The sequence below is a fragment of the Eubalaena glacialis genome, chromosome 6 (genome assembly GCF_028564815.1).
Source record: "Eubalaena glacialis isolate mEubGla1 chromosome 6, mEubGla1.1.hap2.+ XY, whole genome shotgun sequence".
Lineage (NCBI taxonomy): Eukaryota > Metazoa > Chordata > Mammalia > Artiodactyla > Balaenidae > Eubalaena > Eubalaena glacialis.
In genome coordinates, this window is record NC_083721.1 from 3924375 (window position 1) to 3942604 (window position 18230).

The 18230-nt window shown below is 51.0% G+C and overlaps 1 protein-coding gene across 3 annotated transcripts in view; it reads left to right on the forward strand.

Annotated features, from left to right (window-relative positions):
• Positions 1–11170, forward strand: part of C2CD2 (C2 calcium dependent domain containing 2) — a 57450-nt gene extending 46280 nt beyond the window's left edge. For all 3 annotated transcript variants that reach the window (XM_061193883.1, XM_061193884.1, XM_061193885.1), the window contains 3 exons: positions 91–218; positions 1867–2209; positions 10698–11170. In XM_061193883.1, the coding sequence (XP_061049866.1) occupies positions 91–218; positions 1867–2209; positions 10698–10918 (692 nt within the window). In that variant the 3' untranslated portion in view covers positions 10919–11170. The remainder of the gene's footprint in view (positions 1–90; positions 219–1866; positions 2210–10697) is intronic.
• Positions 11171–18230: the final 7060 nt, after the last annotated feature.

Consider the following 18230-nt stretch of genomic DNA (forward strand, 5'->3'; position numbering starts at 1 on the left):
ATGCTTAAAGACCAAATCCGTCACCCCAGAAGTTCCTGTCAAAGCTTCAGATTTTGTTAACGTGCTTCACGCCCGCTTTTCCTCCGGCAGAGCTACTGGTGCTGAACGGTGCCGACCCGGTGGCCGAAGTCGCCATCCGACAGCTCAGCGAGTCCTCGAAGCTGAAGCTCAAATCCCCGCGGAAGAAGAGCACCATCATCATATCTGGGGTCTCCAAGGTGAGCCGGCCTCTCAGCCTGCGTCAGCCCCGCCCCAGCCCTTGATCAGCGCCAGCGAGTTCCACCCCCCAGGTGTCAGGTTACATCCCCTCACCTACGAGGGGCTATTCGTGGTATTTCGTTTATGCAGCTTATCCTGTTGAGGAAGGAAACGTGAACGTTTCTGACCGGGGATGCTCTGGTTGTTGAGAGGTGGGTGAATCATGTGAAGACAAATTATTGAAAGAGAAAGACCAGCATGATGTCAGCTCCCCTTTGGGACAGAACCTCCACCCTCATCGCCGCCCCATCTTGGGGAGCTTTCACTTCACACATCACACATTTCCAAACCGTTTCCATTTTGCAGTGAATGTTTATGCCTTTCAGAATCAGAGAAACGAAGCTTGTTTTAAAACTCATCCTGATCCCCATGCCTTCCTTCTCCTGCTCTGTGAGCTTTGTCCAGAGCAGATGGCGGGTGCAAGGCGTCCCTGGTGGACCCCGGGCAGGCCAGGCTGCTGGAGAGGCCAGCCCCTCAGGGCAAGGGCCCACATTACAGTCCCTTACTCTTTTTAACATTTCAGGACAAGCAAGGAGAATATGAGCAATGGAGGGGCGGGTGGGACATTTGGTAGTTGGGAGGGGATGAGGAAGATGAATTTTTGGACACGGAGGGTGGGTTGATACTTTGAGGGCATGAGAGGGTGGGGCGGGAGGGCATGATGACAGTTGACCCCTTGGCTACTGGGAGAGGGGCCAGAACAGGTCCTGGGAGGTGCCAGAGGTGAGTCACCAATGTGGCCATAGTGTCCAGGGGCCAGGTGAGTCTCTGGGCTTCCTGAGTGCGCTTCCAGAGGCAGCCAGCAGGGGGCGATGGCGTCTCTGGAAGCGCCTGGCCCAATGGTTGGGTTTTCTTTAGGATGAATAAATAAATGAGTGAAATAAGGACAAGACTCGTGACCGTCTCCTCCTCTGTGCCTTCTCTAAGATTTTATTCTAGATCATTTAGTCCATCCAACCGACTGCAGTTAATATCTTTGCTGCTGATAAAATTGTCCCAAACTGAGTCAGTGGGCACTCCTGACTTGGCTCAGAAAAGGGCAGTTGTCACCTGTCACTTAGCAGACTCTCCTGTCCAACTGCCACGCAGATCAGGAACAGCAGACCGGCCCCCAGGTACCCCCGCCATGTCCCTGCAGTCACTTTCCTGCCCTCCAGAGAACCACTTTCCCACCCCCAAGCACCTACATCTCTTTTACATATAAAGATAACTCTTAGGATACAAAGTGCATAGCGGTCAGTTCCTCCTTGCAGGAAACACAAAAATGCTGTAGGAACAAAGGTTAAAGATAAATCGAATCTGGCACTCCAGAGCTCACATCCTCTGTCACCCTGTCTGCCATCCCATACGTAGGAAGGATGCTCTTCCCCCAGACCCCTCCAGCCTGCGACCTCGGGCCGACCCTCTGCCACAGGAGACCTTCGTCCACTGCGTTTGAGCCCATGCTTCCCTTAGCTGCCTCCTTGGAGGGCCGGGGCGCCTTCTGACGCTGAAACCGCCAGCCAGGATGTTTGGACAGGGCTGCTGAGGCTTTTCCTCGCCCGCTGCTGCTTCCAAGTATCCTTGGCATCTTCCTTACCCTGACTTTGTCTCTCGGCCCCCGGGTAGACCTCGCTATCTCAGGACAACGACGCCTCCCTGATGCTGGACTACGCAGCCTCCATGGACAGCACCCGCCAGAAGGATGCCCCGGACCAGCCAGGGGCGGCCGTGGCCTCTGCCCCGCCCGAGGAGGAGGAGGAGGAGGAGGAGGAGGAGGAGGAGACCCCAGCAGGGGCCCGACTGGCCCTGGAGCCCCAGGAGACTGAGCTGGACTCCTGGGACTCGGAGAAGGAGCCCCCGGCCGGGGCGTGGGGTGGCCAGGCCCCGCTGGAGCCCGCTGGGGACGAGCAATCGGAGAGCTCCCTGAGCGTGTCTGAGCTGGAGCCGGGCGCTTCCCAGAAGCGTAAAGGTACCAGCCCTTCCCGTGCCCTCCCTGCCCACCCCCCCTCACTCCCCCCCACTCCCCCCCGCCCCGCGGCTCTGCTGTCCTACTAGTCTCCAGGCTAAGCAAGTTCTCACCCTCTGCTTTCCTTCCCTTCTCCTCTACAAGGGCACCCCACCCTCAGCGCCCCTACACCTGCAGGAACACCTGCGCTGAGCATCTGAGCCCATTTAGAGCCCACGGGCAGGGGTAGGGGGTGTGGGCTGTATTCAGAATCCTTCCGAGTGTGAGCGGCCGGGTCATCTCTCTTCATTTGTGGAGGCAATTTTTGTTCATGGCTAGAAGCGCCCCTTCCTCTGTCTGGGCACTCCTCCCCGCAGGAGTAGAACTATCCAGAGCATTGAGAGGGGTCACCAAGAGCCATGTACCACGATGGAGCCAAAGAGGCGAGCTGGGCAGAGACCGGGGTTCCCTCAGCTGCGGAGATGGGCACCCCTCCCCTTGTGTGCCTCTCAGACCCCCACTCCAACGGAAAGCAAACCAGACTTCCCCACTCGACCCTAACAGGGTCCACGGGGAGATGAGCTCCCTAGAAAATTAGCTGATTAACTTAATATGTGTGCAGTGGTGAGGGAATCATTGCATTAGAATAAGCGACTGTTTCTCATTAGCGCTAAATCAGTGCTCTAAATCTGTAAATGTCTTCAACGCGTGCAGTTTTTCCCAGACGGTGCTTTGGCACGATGGTGACCTGAAGATACTTGCCGAGGGAATATAGTCCAGAGGCTCGGGCCAGTTCTAGACGTGAGGCTTCAAGACTCACTGAGTCTCAGCTCCCTCCTCTGTAAATGGGGATGTGCCCACCACGTGCGCCCACCTCCCCGAGAACCCCACCGGCCAGGCAGTAATAGGAGAGCCCGGTGCAGAGGACAGGACGGGAGAGCCCAGGCAGGGGCCGGAGCCAAACCAGCAGTCCTGGGTGCAACTCTGCACCAAGTCCCGGCTCCCCCGCGAGTGTAGACATTAGGAATCTCAGCCACTCGGGTCGGGAACCTTGGAGCTGCTCTGTTCTTGGTGCCGCGGACCAGTGGTTCCTACGTGGGGCGATCGTGCCCCCTCCCCGGGGGACACTGGCCATGGCTGGAGACCGTTTCAGTTGGCACAGCTGGGGGCAGAGGGTGCTGGGGGCTTCAGGTGGGTGGAGGCCAGGGGTGGCGCTCAACACCCCACCGCAGCATCACGTGGCCCCAGTGTCCACGGGCCCGAGCCGAGAGCCCCGCCGGGGAAGGTCGGCTTCTTGCCTTGCCCTCCTCTTTCCCATTCGCTTCCTGGGCTCCCCCATGACCCACCCCCTCGCCGGAGCAGAGCGGGACAGACGGGGTGGAGGCAGAAGAAGAGGAGGGGAGAGAGGACGGAGCAGGATTCCTGGATGTGATTTCCAGACCCTGCGATGAAGACTGGACTCTGTCTGCCCGCTGCCCGGTCCTGGCGCCTTATCCCCAGGACCCCGTCGGGTGGCCGGGAGCAGCGTGGGAGTGAGCCCTGCCCTCTGTGGTGGCTCCCTGGCTTCTGTTATGGAAAAGGTGGCCCGGCTGCTGGTCCACAGCCCGGCACGCGCCCCCCGGCCTGGGCTTTGTCTTGGGGCCAGAGCAGCCCAAGGGGGCTCACCGGGACCTGAGGAAGGCAGGTGGGCGCTGGGCAGGGTGGGGTGCAGGTGGGCTGCCCCGTCTGTGACCTGATGGACCAGCAGCCCACCTCCTCTTCTCACAGAACCCGCCCCTCCCTCCCGCCGTCCGTTCATTCTGGAAGGCCGAGCCTCACCACCCCAGGTCCGTTCCGAGACCGCTGTTCCTTCATCCCGTCCCTCCTGCCCTGCCTCCCTCCCTCCCTCTGCTGTCCCTTCCGGGGAGCTCTTTCCCTTGGGTTTCCGTCCTTGCTGTGTCCTGGCCACCCTGCTCCTCTCCCGTCACCAGCCAGGTGGATGACACCCTCACTCTTGGGGACCTGGTGCCGGCAGGTGTGCCCTGTGCTCCACCCTGAGGCCTGGCAGCTGGGGCCGCGCACGGATGCTGAGCCAGCAGTCATGCACCTCGCTCTTAGCGCTGCACAGACCCGGGAGTTTTTAAAGGGACACATTTGGCAGCGTTTTAAAAATTGCTTTTCATTCCATTGTTTCCTGAGAGATTTGCACTCGGCATCTCTACGAGATACCGTCAGAACCTTAGATGATTACGCTTTATGGGTACCAAATAGTTTTTCTTTTCCACCAGAATTTTTTCCACACTGGTGATCTAGGGGGCAGCTCTGTGGAGTTTTCTCTCCTTTGTAAACTGAAGCCTATTTTTCAGTTCAAGAACCACCTGCATCTCCTGTCATAGGAAGGAGTTCGCTCTAGCTTTCCAAGACTGCCTATTTAGAATTCCCCTGGACCTCTGCTGATTGGAGAGTCCTTGTTCCTTGTACATATGGTTATGATGCAGCCAAGACAGGAAATACATTCCTCAAATTTGGTTTCATTTTTAGCTTAACAAAGCATTGATGTGCTAGTACAAATATGTGAATGTACTTAATACAACCGAACTCTACACTTAGAACTGGCTACGATGGTGCATTTTATGTTATGTGTATTTTACCACAAGTAAGAACAAAAGCATTGGTGGAGACTTTGAAAAATATTAAAAAGGAAAACAAAAACAAACCTTGCCAAGCATCCTGCACAGTAACGTCACGTGTTGTATATAACGCAAATGCTTCAAACTCTTACCGTCTCTTGTTCTGATTTTGCTGTTGCAAACTTTTCTTTTCACCTCTTCCTTCTCTCCATCTCCTGCTCATCCCCTTAAACTTAAGAGGATCGCTATGCCAACCAGAATTAATTGCCTACACAGTAAGTTATTTTGGTTTTTTATATATATTTTTTAATTAAGTATAGCCTTGCTATGAGAAAAGCACATATCATAACTGAGCCGGAAGTTAACCCCTCCCCCCTTCCTTTTCCCTCCCATCACTTTCCACTTTGACTGTCCCCAGATGCCAGTTTTCCCATCTTCCTCCTTCAAAGTGCCCTGGTCTGGTAGTAGAGGGCCATCGTCTCAGGGGAAGGCATCCCTGTGTTAGCTGGTGCGACAAAACAACCTCGCCAAGAGATTCAGACAGACCGACTCCCTTAATTGTCCTTGGTTCTAAAAAGTCGTCACTTCTGTAATTGGGCCTTCCGTGGTTCCCCTTGTAATCTAAAGCTGTTCTTTGGGCAACAAACTATAATTTATAAGGTTGCTTTTGGTCACTGTTTTCCTACCTATAAGATGTTAAGATGCATTCTTCAATGAGCAATTTACGTCTGTTAAACTGAGATGAGTGGGAATAAATTTGGGAATATTTGCAATATTAAAGCTATAATTTAGAATAATTATTTTTAATTCCTTCATATATTTGTTTATACCTTAGCCTTATGATTGTTTTTTTTATTAACCTTTAGTCTTATGATTGTTTTTAGAACCCGGGAAAGATTTTTTTTCTCTTCCCTGTCCCATCTAAGATTTTGGTTATTTGCCTTAAATTTCACATAACCTGTTTCCAAATCTTACCTTCAGGCATCTTTAAGATTGGGAGTGAGGTCTGAGTCTTGCTTCTTGCCTGTTGGGTGGATGAGGTAGCCCAGAGTGAAGGAGGTGGGCTTATTAAATCCAAACGGCCCCAGCTGCCTTGCCCCATTGATGTGAATTTCCCTATGAGCAAAGGGTGACAGATTCTGTGGGCCCAGAGTCAACTGCGACATACCAAACTAGAGTTCTTCTCTCGGTCAGGGTTCTCCAGGGAAGCAGAACCAATAGGTTCTGTATTTCAAGGAACCGGTTCGTGTTGACGAGTCTGAAATCTGCAGGGCAGGCAGGAGCTAGCACTGGCAGTCCTGGGACAGAATCTCCGCCCCGGGAGCCTTCCTTTTTGTTCTCAGGCATTCAGTGATTGGATGAAGCCCACCCACCTCACTCCGGGTTATCTCCTAGAGCTCAGGCACTGATGGGAGATCTGGACCACATCCACCAGGAGCCTTCCCTGCAGCACTCAGCTCAGTATTGGGATGGAGTCACTGGGCATTCTGGGCAAACTGGCCCAGGAAACCGAGCTCCGATGTCCATTAGTCACGGCCGCCTACCAGCAGCCGAGGGGGCACTCGCCCGTCTGAGTTACGACCTCACACCCGCCTGCGGTGCAGCCACATTGGCGTCCACTGAGCCCACCTGTGGCCATGTCCTTCGGCGTTACTTACCCCAAAGGTCGTTGTGCTTTATTGGCCAAGTTTCAACGGACGATGACATTTTTATTTAGTCATGAAAATGGAATAACCTCTGTTTGTGCTGGTTATACTTCATGTTTGATGAGTTAATCTGTGGACCCTGGAGATGGGCTCACATTGCTAGAATGTTCTGTCCTACCCAGGCCGCCAGCATGCCTCTCGGGAGATTTATATCATTCTGGAAAGCCTGTCAGAGTCGTTCCCAGAGAGCGGGCTCTGCTCTGCGATCCCTCTGAGAGCTGCATCCATCTCGCCCTCCAGAGGCTCCGCCAGCGGCCACCTGCAGACTGGCACTCCAGATGCCTACTGGCCACTTCCAGCTCAGACGCCATCCTTAGCAGCACGGAAGAGCCAGGCTTGAGAGCACGGCTTTGTAGGGCAGAGCACGTCACCCCTCCGAGTCTCTGCTTCCTTACTTGTAAGCGAGAGATAAAAGCGCCCTCAGAGGTGGCTGGGAGACATAACCGGGGCTCCAGCCTGTAGATTTGCAAACCTCTGTGTCTCCCCTCACATGACTGTCCTCTGTCCAGGAAGCCCACGTCCCCATAGAAGCCATGACAAGTGGTGTCAAGTTAGGGGAAACGCGGACCTGGTGAGCCGTGCACATGACCTCAGGACGATGCACACCAGGGTACACGTGACAGCATCCGGTTCAGGCGGTGACGCTGAACAGGCAGAGTTAACAACACAGCACACCTGCTCCAGAGGGTGGGCGTGAGGACCAAGAACAGAAACACCACATTGCAGGCCTGTCGGGGCAGCACAGCCGACATGGGTCTGGCTGGCTGAGGCGGGGATGCTGTTGAAACAAAGCACGGCCAGCAGGGCCGTTTAAACAGTTATGGCCAACACATCTCCTCTACCAGCTCTGCTCCCAGGATGCAAGTCCTTGCTGTTTTATGTTAATGTGAGGAGAACTTGAAGTTTAGGCGTTTCAGGTGCAATGTCATTTAAACGAGAGAAAGCGACCACTCGGAAGTGTGCAGACTCCCTTTTTAAGGAGTTTTGAGCACAGCTGCCCCTTGCCTGTTCCTGGGTTCTGGTTTCTCGCTCAATCCAGGGTGCAAAGCCAGACCCTCAGAACCGGGTGCTGTGCCCTGCAGGCTAGGCTGCCATGTCCCCGTCCCCCGTCCCGCACGGCCCTGAGATATTAAAACGCGAAGGGGCATCAGGAAACTATGTAAAAGAAAGTGAACGCACTGCTTACCTTCTGCCCTCTCGTCTGGTCCCCGGCGCTGACGTCTGTGTCCTTAGCAGAGTGTTTTCCACGTACCAAGTACTGATGGCGGTTTGACCATACCTTGGTGGGTGGTGTCCAGCCCCAGCTGCATGTTAGAAAGACCTGGGATTTTTTAAAAGATGCTGATGTCCAGATGTCTCCCCAGAGCCCCTCACATCAGATTCCCCAGGGCTGGGACCTGGACGTCTGGAGTTTTTCCAGGTTGCTGCCCGACTCCAGCATGTCTTGGGGCTGAGAAGACTTGCTCTAGCATCTGCTCTCTGCCCTGATCTTCCGCGGGGCGTGCAGGGTCCGAGGATAAACAGGAGGATGTGGCCGGTTCTTCAGGACCCTCATCTTAAGTCAGATCCTCCCCTCCCCTTTCTTGTCTGTGTTAGATTCCTGGGGCTGCTGTAGCAAAGTACCGCAGATGGGGTGGTTTAAACAACAGGGATTTCTTCTCTCTGAGTTCTGGAGGCTGGAAGTCCACGATAAAGGTGTGGGCAGGGCTGCTTCCTCCTGAGGCTACGAGGGAGAATCTGTCCCAGGCTCTCCCCCAGCTTCTGGGGGTTTGTTAACAATCTTTGTCACTCCTTGGCTTGTAGAACATCACCTTGAGCTCTGCCTTCATCTTCACCTGGCGTCTCCCTGCGTGTCTCTGTCCAAATTTCCCGTTTTTATAAGGACAGTAGTCATACTGTATTAGCACCTGTCCTAATGACCTCACTATAACTTAATTGCCTCTTTAGTGACCGTATCTCTAAACAAGGTCACGTTCTGAGGTGCTGGGGTTAGGACCCCAACATAAGAATGTTGGAGGGACACGATCCAACCCATGACACTGCCCCTGCTCACACCTCAGACCTTGGCTCCAGACCCCAGACTGAATTTCAGCACAGGGACACGTATGAAATGGGCTTTGCAGATGGAGCCTTCCAGGGGAGATCCTCTTTCTACTGGGCTTCCACATCCCTAGATCTGCAGCTGGCCTAGGGGATGGACTGGTCTGTTACCCTCTCCACACTTGCATCCCCTGCCCCCTGCCCCGGGGAGATGGGGGTGGGGTGTGGCATTAGGGTCCAGGTTGATGGAATAGATCCATCAGACCTTCCTTCCTCTCCTCTGTTCCAATGTGACAGCCCCCCATTCTCGTGCTATTTGGGGGCTCCAAGCTTAACCCAAAGCAGGTACCTAGAGATCAGAAATACTTCCTAGGTTCCCCCCCCCCCCAATCTGAGGTAACCTGGTCAGGCTGGGAGGCCCCGGGACTGACCGGGTAACTGGGTAACTGACCGCTGGGCATCACTGCATCTGCCCCTGGGACTGGCCAGACTCCAGAGTCAAGCCCTGTCGGTGGTGGTGACCCCTGCCGTAATACACCCTACCCGGTGGTTTTTTGAGATACGCTGCATCCTACAGGGATTTGAACGGCTCCGGGAACAGACCTTTCTGGCCCAAGGAGAAGCCCGTTGAGCCTAAAGCCACTGACACTTTTATACTCACCTTTCTGCTTCATCCCTTCCCAGCCTTCCTCAGCCCCCCGTACACCGCCTCCCAGCTTTAGATAATGGTAGAAAATGTCCGAATGAGTCTTCGCAATAGGTTGATTGTATCCAAAGAGCAAATGAAAAACACATCTTTTGGACAGCTTTGACCAAATTAAATTCGGCCCATTCCTTGGAGCTTTGAGCTTCTGCATTCTGCTGCTTAACCCAGGCAGAGCAAGTAGGACACGCATCCTTTTTTTTTTCATTGTTAATTGGAAAATTTCTTTTTTAAAAAAATTTTTATGGGAGTACAGTTGCTTTACAATGTTGTGTTAGTTTCTACCGTACAGCAAAATGAATCAGCTATGCATATATATATATATATATATATATATATATATATATATATACCCTTGGACATGCATCCTTAAGGTCAGGTCCAGTAAATGGCCTCTTAAAGTCACGGGTGTGCTGTTTTTCCCGAGGTAAGTGCTGATTATGCAAAGGTCTGTGGACAAGGCTGGGTCAGATTCCACAACTGTCCTTACATTTCATGGAGAAAAGCAAAGTGATGCCTTCCAGCCTCCCGTTTGGATAAACCAGGATGGTTTCTGCGTATGTCATAGGTGTTGAAGTATTCTTTGGATCTGTCATGAAAAGAATGAATTGCCAAATTAGCTATAAAGCTCCTTATGGAGATGGTCAGGCCATTCTTCTTTCAAAGTCATTAACACCTACATGCACGTGGTCATGGGTTTCACAGCCTGGCTGGAAGGGCCCCCTGATCCCCCTGGGCCTTGTTCATAGGATGTGAAACTAGTTTGTGAAAATGGAAGCAGGTTAGTGGGCTCTGGCCATTGATATGTTAGCTGGCATTTAACCTTTAAGGAACCATTGCTGTGGAAATCATTGCTGCTGCTAATTTTTTTTTCTATTTCATATTCCACCACTTGACGTCATATACAGATAGGTCAAAGCAAACAAAATTGAGGGTTTTAGGTCTAAAGTGATCAAGTAACAGACATTTCACGTGACTTAGCCTGATATACACGTGCTGGATCTGGAGTTGTAAAAGATCTTCCTCCCCAAAAGAATAAATGTTATTTAAATTTCCTAAGAAAGTGAATACCATTGTTCTCAGAGTCCTTAATTTGGTTTTAATAGCATGAGCATCCTTTCTGGGGCACAAAGCACTGCTCTGCCGTTTATACCCCTCCTCATGATGGGGAGTGGGTAAGGCCAGGGGAATCTCCAAAAGTCAGGGATCCAGATGCCTGCCTGGGAATGGGTTCCAAGTGACAGACCTGCTCACTGCGCCTTGGAAGCACCTGTGCTGTGCTCAGGCCAGACCCAGCTGCCTTTCTTGTGCCAACAGGGAGGCGCGCTGCAGTCACAGGCTGCCTTGTATTAGAGTCGCTGGAGGGAGCCGCCTTCCTTCCTTTCCTCCTGGACGCGTCGCCCACCCAGCTTTTCACCCGCAGCCCCCCCTGACCCCGTGCCTTGCTCTTGCAGGAGGGATTTTAAGGAAGGGCGCGAAGCTGTTCTTCCGCCGGCGGCACCAGCAGAAAGACCCCGGCCTGAGCCAGTCCCACAACGACCTCGTGTTCCTGCAGCAGCCGGCAGGGCCGCGGAGGAAGGGGGCGACGCTGGCCCGGATCCTGAACAAGAAGCTGCTCTCCAGACACCGGGGCCAGAGCACCGCAAACGGCGCCCCCCTGGACCCCTGCCCGTAGGCCGGCGCACGCCTCCTTCCCCGCGATGCTGCAGACGTGGACCCTCCGTAACCACCCGCCAGGACACAGCCAGAGAGCCCGCGAGTTGTGGACGGCCTCCCTGTCCCCAGTCTAGCTGGGTTTTTTCCAACAATTTCATCTTTTAAAGGGGGAAAAAAAAAACCCAACAATCTGAGTCTCCAGCCAAGAGGTTTCCCTCGGAGAGAACCTACAAAGCCCAATTTGCCACCGGAAGCCACGAGACCCGACGGCTCCACAGCGTGGGCGGTGCTCACGTCTAAGAGTTGAAGTTAAATGGGAGAAGGATATTTACCACTGTGAACAGTGGAACTTACTATAAGGGGCTGTGGACGGGCAGGTGAGGCGGACAGGCTTTGCCCTCCACGCTCTAACTTCGGTCCGTGCCTGGACCACCTCACAAAGAGGAGGCCCCCTCTGTGCTGCCACTGTGAACGGAATGGATGGGTCACCTCTCCTAACTGGCTGCTCAGAATAAAAGTGCAGGCGGCCGTGCGTACTGAGAGGTGGGACGCAGGCAAACAGAGAAATTACCATGGGAATGGAAACACAAACGTAGGAAGACATTTGCCTTTGATATTAGCCATATAACTTGAAAAATTATGCAAATACTAAATATATCCTATGCATATTATGCTGAACACTTTTCTAAGTTTGCTTTGAGCCTATTTGCGAGTGGGAGATATATAAATCCTTATGTGGTTTTTATATTTTTCTCTATAGCATCAGAGCTGTAATAATACCAACAGAGCAGCCAACACATGGAATGTTTCTCTCCCGTCCGGCCTCCTTGTTCACAGAAAAGCCAAAAGATGAAGTTAGGAGCAATAAGCCACAGCTAGAGGGACATGGGCACCACACATATATGGTTTTTCTTCAGTCCAAGGTTGGTTTGCCAAATATTGCCCATAGCCGAAACAAAGTACTTTTAGGGCAAAAGAGGAAATTATGTCTCAGGTGTGAGTCTTAGGAATGGAAGTTTAATAACAAATGAGCCAAACGTGCATCACATTTCTTCTATGAGCTCTTCAGAATTCTGCTGTGTTTAGCAACTCTTGGGACGCCCTTGTTTTGATTCCCAGTGGAAAAAACAGTTAGTTCGGCACACGATGTTAATATCCCTACGTGTCTTCCAAACCGCTTTCCTCATCTGTACGCCGTTACCCTGGGGTTCATTCACAATTTTCACATTGTCCACTCCTTCTCGATGAAACACTTTGAGGAGACATGCTTATTAAAAAGCACTTGTTATCAGGGTGAAAGGTTTTGAGTAAGATTCATTTTCCTCCAATAAGATTTAAAGGCTATAATGAAAACTTGGCTTCTGTCACAGATGTGAAATTGGGTGAGTTCCTTCCTATAGCTGCTTTTGTGAATCCTTAAACATATATTTCAGGAGTAAGAGAGCCATGGATGAGCAAAAACCTTTATAAAAATCAAAATTATAGAATTTTTTCCTTTCCTTTTTTTTGAGGGAGAGATTAGAAAACTACATTAAGAATTTTATTATAAAATGGACATTTAAAATTCTTAGGTATCCCAAGAATTATCAAGTAACTGTAAAATGACTTTTTCAGCATAGTTTGCTTTTAAAGATTATACTCCAATTGTAATCACTGTAAATTAGCACCTGGTATTCCAAAATATAGTATGTTCCTACCAAGTTAGTCCCCATAGGCTAGTAATCGCTACTAGTCTTTTTGGAACCGATGGTCTCGTTAATGTTCTATTCTACTTGAAGGATTACTGTTCTCTCTCATGTGGTGGACAGAACCTGTGACATTCCAGAATTAATTCTAAGAGGATATTGTGTGTCGAATTTCAGGCACTGATCAGAAGTAGTTAGTACAATTCGTTTTTGACTTGGAAATTCAGATGGACTCGATTTATTCAAGCGTGAAGGTGTCAAGAGTTTTAGATTCAACTTTCTCGCTCTAAAAAAAAGTCTTAGCCATTCCCATTCCTGAATGACCCCATGAGCGTTCTGTTCACTGCTTCATACCTTTACCCGGGGCTCTGCTTTCTCAGCTTCCTCGTGACTTGAAACCTCTTCAGGGTCCTGGGAATGTGTCAGGTGGGCTGCATCCACCCCGTGTGTGAGAAGCACGGGGATTAACACGAGGGGGACCGTGTTGCTGGGGAGATGCACGTTTCTTGGTGTCTGTTGGATGCACATCAAGAACCCTGTACATTTGAGTCAATCCCAGAGCTCGCCCTCCAGACACACACACATAATCACCTTCAAATGGCTTTTTCTGAAGTTACGGAGGACACTTAAAGTAGCAGGGAATAGGATGAGAAAAAAGAAGCGTAGGGTCAGGGTAGCACCATGAGAACAGGGGCTGTATCGATACTGTGAATGTTTCCTTTCCAAGCTGTTTATCCAGATCTGTTTTTTAATGGTGTAGGATATTTATGTCCAAGTAAATGTCATTAAGGCCAAACATCAATCTAGATTATACGCCAAATGCAAGACCTACTCATTTGTAAGTCACCTTATTCCCTTACCTTTTCCACATGCTGGAGTGTTTTGAGGGCTTTTGTTTTTGTTTTTGTTTTGTCTTGATGAAATCTTTGCAGAGTGGTGTTTTGAAAGCAGTTTCTCGCGAGCATTAACGTTAATGTGCGTCTGTATGTCTGGAACCAGCTGGTCACGTTGGTTTTAATGAGCTGTCAACACTTCTCTTGGATTTGTTCAAGGACGAGCCTGTGTTCCTTGCGGAGGAATGAGATGGACCTTTAGGTGTGCGTGTATGTTTTCATGTAGCATCAACAGAAGTACCCATCTCATCGTTCCAGTTGGAAACCTGCTGTGAGGAAGAAGGTTTAGACCGAGCACTTTATTTAAATCAGGTCAAGTTTAAGCTCACAGGCGGCCCCGGATTCCTAGAGAGGGCTACCTGGCCTGCCGCTGCCAACCAGTCACAAGCTGGGTGCCTGACCAGGTGTTTGATTGTTTCACTGGCCACACCTATAGAAGAATATTGCAGATTTTCTTCTTGAACAGAAAGGGAAAGATTAATTTACCCTGCTGCCACTCAATTCAGATGTTTTCTGAGTAACCATCTCGGCTCTCTTGAAACCTGAGAGTGTAAGTTGGTGGATGTTCGAAGGCAGAACATTTAACTCCATCAGATGAAAAACAGGTCTCAGCGCCGGCCTAGACCCTGACGCCAGGCCCTGCCTCTGCTGCCCCAAACCTGCGAAGGCGTGATGACCAAAGCAAGCGGCACAGGGATGCCAGCACTGCTAATCCTGCGAAGCAAACTCAGGTTACACCTCTCTGGTTCCTTTTTTTTGGGGTTGGGGGGGCATTCTTACCTTCTGGATGAGGAGGCATTTGAAATACAACAAACTGCCCCATTCACCCAGCTGCCAGCTGGTCAGCGATGTGCCGTTTATAATTTAGGCTTGTAGCTTTTTTTCCCCCCAATATCATATCAAAGCTACATTTTTTTTTTTTAAAGAAGAAAATAAGAGGTTTTCCAGGTATGTGGAGAGGTTTGGCTTGATGACCAAGTGTGGTGATGACTTTACCCGACAATGATTGTATCCCTGGGAAGCACTTCAAAAACAGACTGCAGTCCTGCGCCAGGCCTGTGCAGTTGGGTTCATGCGGGGAAGGTGTGGCTGGAACACGAACGGTCTTTGAAGGAAATAAACGTGCCCATGCAACACTAAACATTGATTTGTTTTTGCTGAGTCCTGCGCTGTCCCCAAAGTCCAGCGGCTTCTCCGAGGGGCTGGAATCCTGGTCTTTCTTTTGTCAGGCGCCACCCTGGTCAGCTGGCTAAACGAGCCGTCCTCCTAACATTCTTCTTAGGTGATTTGTAAGTCACTTAGCAGCTGCTTTAGGCCTGGGGCGAAAATCATTTACTAGACCGTCCATGTCTGCCGTGAACTTTCGGGTTCTGGCGAATTGTAGGTGCTGCCAGTCAGGGTCTGCTTGGCCTGGGTCCCCCAGTGGCCACGTGACCCTGTGTGATCCCCAGGGACCTTATGAGGCCTGCCGTCCCCTTGGGGCGTGAAGCCTTTATCCATCCATCGCCCCCGTTGTCATCGCCCCATCCCAGCAGTCGCCCGAGGGTGGGTGCACAGTGGACACCTGCACGGGGTCAGAGGGGCATATGCCAGGTGGGGCTCTGGGGTGGCTGGCGTCCAGGCTGGCGTGGGCTCCTCCACGGTTACTGGGTGGGGACGGGGTAGGGGCCAGGAGGGGTGCACAGACAGAGTGTCCTGCACCGGCCCTGCAGGCCTCACGTCTCTCCTGGTCATCAGCTTCCCCGTTTCCATCAGTTTCACCCCCCTGCTCTGCCCAAGCACCCAGCACTTAGAAAACTGGTACCCACCCCAGCCCCTCACCCGTCCCCCCACCCTTCCTCGCAGCTGTCCTGACCCTGCCTGTCCTTTCGGGTGTGGAGTGGTCTCTTGAGGGCCGAGACTGACGCACAGCTCTGCATTTCAGAGGAACGGTCTGCCCGTGCAAAGCCCCAGTGTTAGCGGGGCTCAGACCCTGGATTCTCTGCTCTGGACGTGGCAGGTGGCGATGGTGCTGCGTCTGGTTTGGGATTAAGGTATCCTGGGGCCTGGGATGGAACTGCTGCTTCCTGTGTGGCCGGTGGTCCACTCTGCACTCACACTCTAGGAATCTGGATGGACTTGCTGGATGGCCAGCTTTCCCAGCCTGACCTCCTGCCGGTCACCTGCAGGTGCACACCGCTCTTGCCAATCCCCTCTGTATAGCCCAAACGTATCCACTTCAACCACCTTTGGTCATTCTGGGATGCACACCCCTCGGCCCCAGGATACACTTCTCCCTATTCTTAGGATCTAACCAAACACAAGCCCCGCCTTCTGCATGAAGTGCTCGGCCACCTCGGATGCCCCAGGGCACTTCTGTTGGCATCCTTCAGTCCCTGTCACTTGGCCCCATCTCACTCTCTCCTAGACTTGCACCCCAGCAAGAATGTAGGTGCCCGTATCCCCTGGGTTTAGGATGGTGCCCACTTAGAGCAATGATGGACATCAGCAGACAGCTTTATATAAGCTCAAATAGGAAGTCTGCTTACGCCCATCCTACCCCACTCACCAGGGCCCAGGGTCAGCGGACAGAACCAGACATGGAGGGGCGGCACGTGACAAAAAACGTGCTGCTCTTGACCTCGGTCACTTCCTGCAATTATAGGGTGCTGTGTGTATATGTCAATAAATTGTTTATTAAAAGAAAATGCAGCTCGCTCACCACAGAGGGCTGGCCACCAGGATGAAGGACCTTGCACAGTGCCCGCCCTCGAGAGAAAGCTGCCAGGCCAGACCCCCTGAAGCACCAACTTTCACCATTGTCCACTGGTCACCTTGGCTCTGTAACCATGACTGTCCACAATGCAAATTGCCAAGCTGTGCCCTGCATGTGCCAGGCATTCAAAACTATTCATTATATTGATGTCATCAATATTTATAAAGTTGGATGCTTGCTTAGGTGCCTTGGGTTACTTGGTATTTTAGAGAAATACCAGGAGAGAAAGACTCGAGATCACAGTGATTATAGCCAATACTAACTGAGCACTTACTATGTGCCAGGAATTTTGCAAAGTGTTTAACAGATACTGACTCCTATACTCTTGGAAGCAACCCCATGAGTTATGATCTATCTCTGCTTTACAGATTAGGAAACTGAGGCACAGGGAAGTTAAGTAACTTGCCCAAGATCACACAGCTGATAAGTGGCAGAACCAGAATTTGAAGCCAGGCTGTCTGGCTGGAGAATCCATGTTCATGACCACAAGTCTCTACTACCTTGTGTCAACTGGAGAGACCGAGGACTTGCGGCCTTATGTAGTCTCTCCTGAACTTTAATGCTCCCTGCTGTGGGTGAGAATGATGGAAAGTGAGATGCACTGCTTTGCACATAGTAGGAATGAGATTATTTGCTGATTACTTCTCTCTTTATCTGGATGGGAAGAATTAGCCAGATTGAAAGTAGAAGCTAAAGGTGGTGTAAAGAAGTGAAGCTTAGGAAGCTTATGTACATCCATAATGTCCCCTAGCAAAGGAGTTTTTTATCTAAATTAACAAAAAACCAGAGCTGATGAGACAAGTTAGTTGGAAAGTACACGTGTCAGGCAGGCCAATGTCAGGACTGAGAGCATGACACCCAATCTGGGGCCACACAATAAACTGATGACATCTTTAACGTCACAGCTAGTCTCTGTTCAGGAAGGAAAATCCACTGACAATAAGGGAGGCTCTTCCCTGTTTATGTTTTTTTTTTTAATTCTCCCAATTTATTTTTAAAAATTCCAAACCTACAGAATAACCTACATACCCTTCACCTAGATTCCCCAGTTTTGCTGCATTTGCTCTATCCAGCATCTATCGGTCAATCGATCAATTATTGTTTGAGGACATCATGTTTCACCCTAAATTCTTCAGAAGGCTTTTTCTAAGAACACAGGCATCTTCGTGTCATAATTCAATGCAATGATCATGTCTGGGAAATCTAACATTAATGTTTAAAAATTTCAATTTAACATCAATGCAATACTATTATCTAGTATCACAGTCTATATTCACATTTCCCCGACTGCCTCCATGACGTCCTTTATAGGTGGTTTTCCTTTTTTTCTGCCTGGAATTCAGCGAAGGCCTGTTGCATTAGTTGTTAACAATGAGAATTTGACGCTTTCAGCAACAAACCTTTTTTTTTTTAACTTTAGAATTTTGGCTACAAATGTGCCTTAAAAGGAATTATTTCCAGCCCTCACAGACAGAATATAATGAACAGGCTGAGACTTTTGAAGATGCAATGACCTTGGGGAATGTGGACCCAGCCCTGGGCTGCATGCATTGCTATGAGAAATGGCTTTAGGGGGGTTGAGGTCTTGTCTGCTTTTCCACTCTTGCTCTGACCTGACACTTTTTTCTATAAACGACCTGCTTTTGTGCCTATATGCCAGGAGATACTTAGTGGGCAGAGACCAGAGAACCAGCCATCTGGGATGAGAATTGTGAGTGACGTCACCAGAAGGGTGGGTGTGTAGGTGGGGGGAGCACATTAGCTGTCGTGGTCAGTTTGGGGCTCTTGGGAGTTGGGGCGCATGTGGGCAAAGACCTGAATGACGGGGAGATGGTGGTGGAGAACCTGGGAACGTGTTCCAAGATAGTGGGAATGCGCGCAGATCTTGGGAATGTGTTGGAGGAACAGAAGCCTGGCGGCGGGCTGGGACTTCACCACTGGAGGGGGGGGGCACTAGCAGGGTGGAGGTGAGGGGACACAGGTGAGGTGATCTAGGTG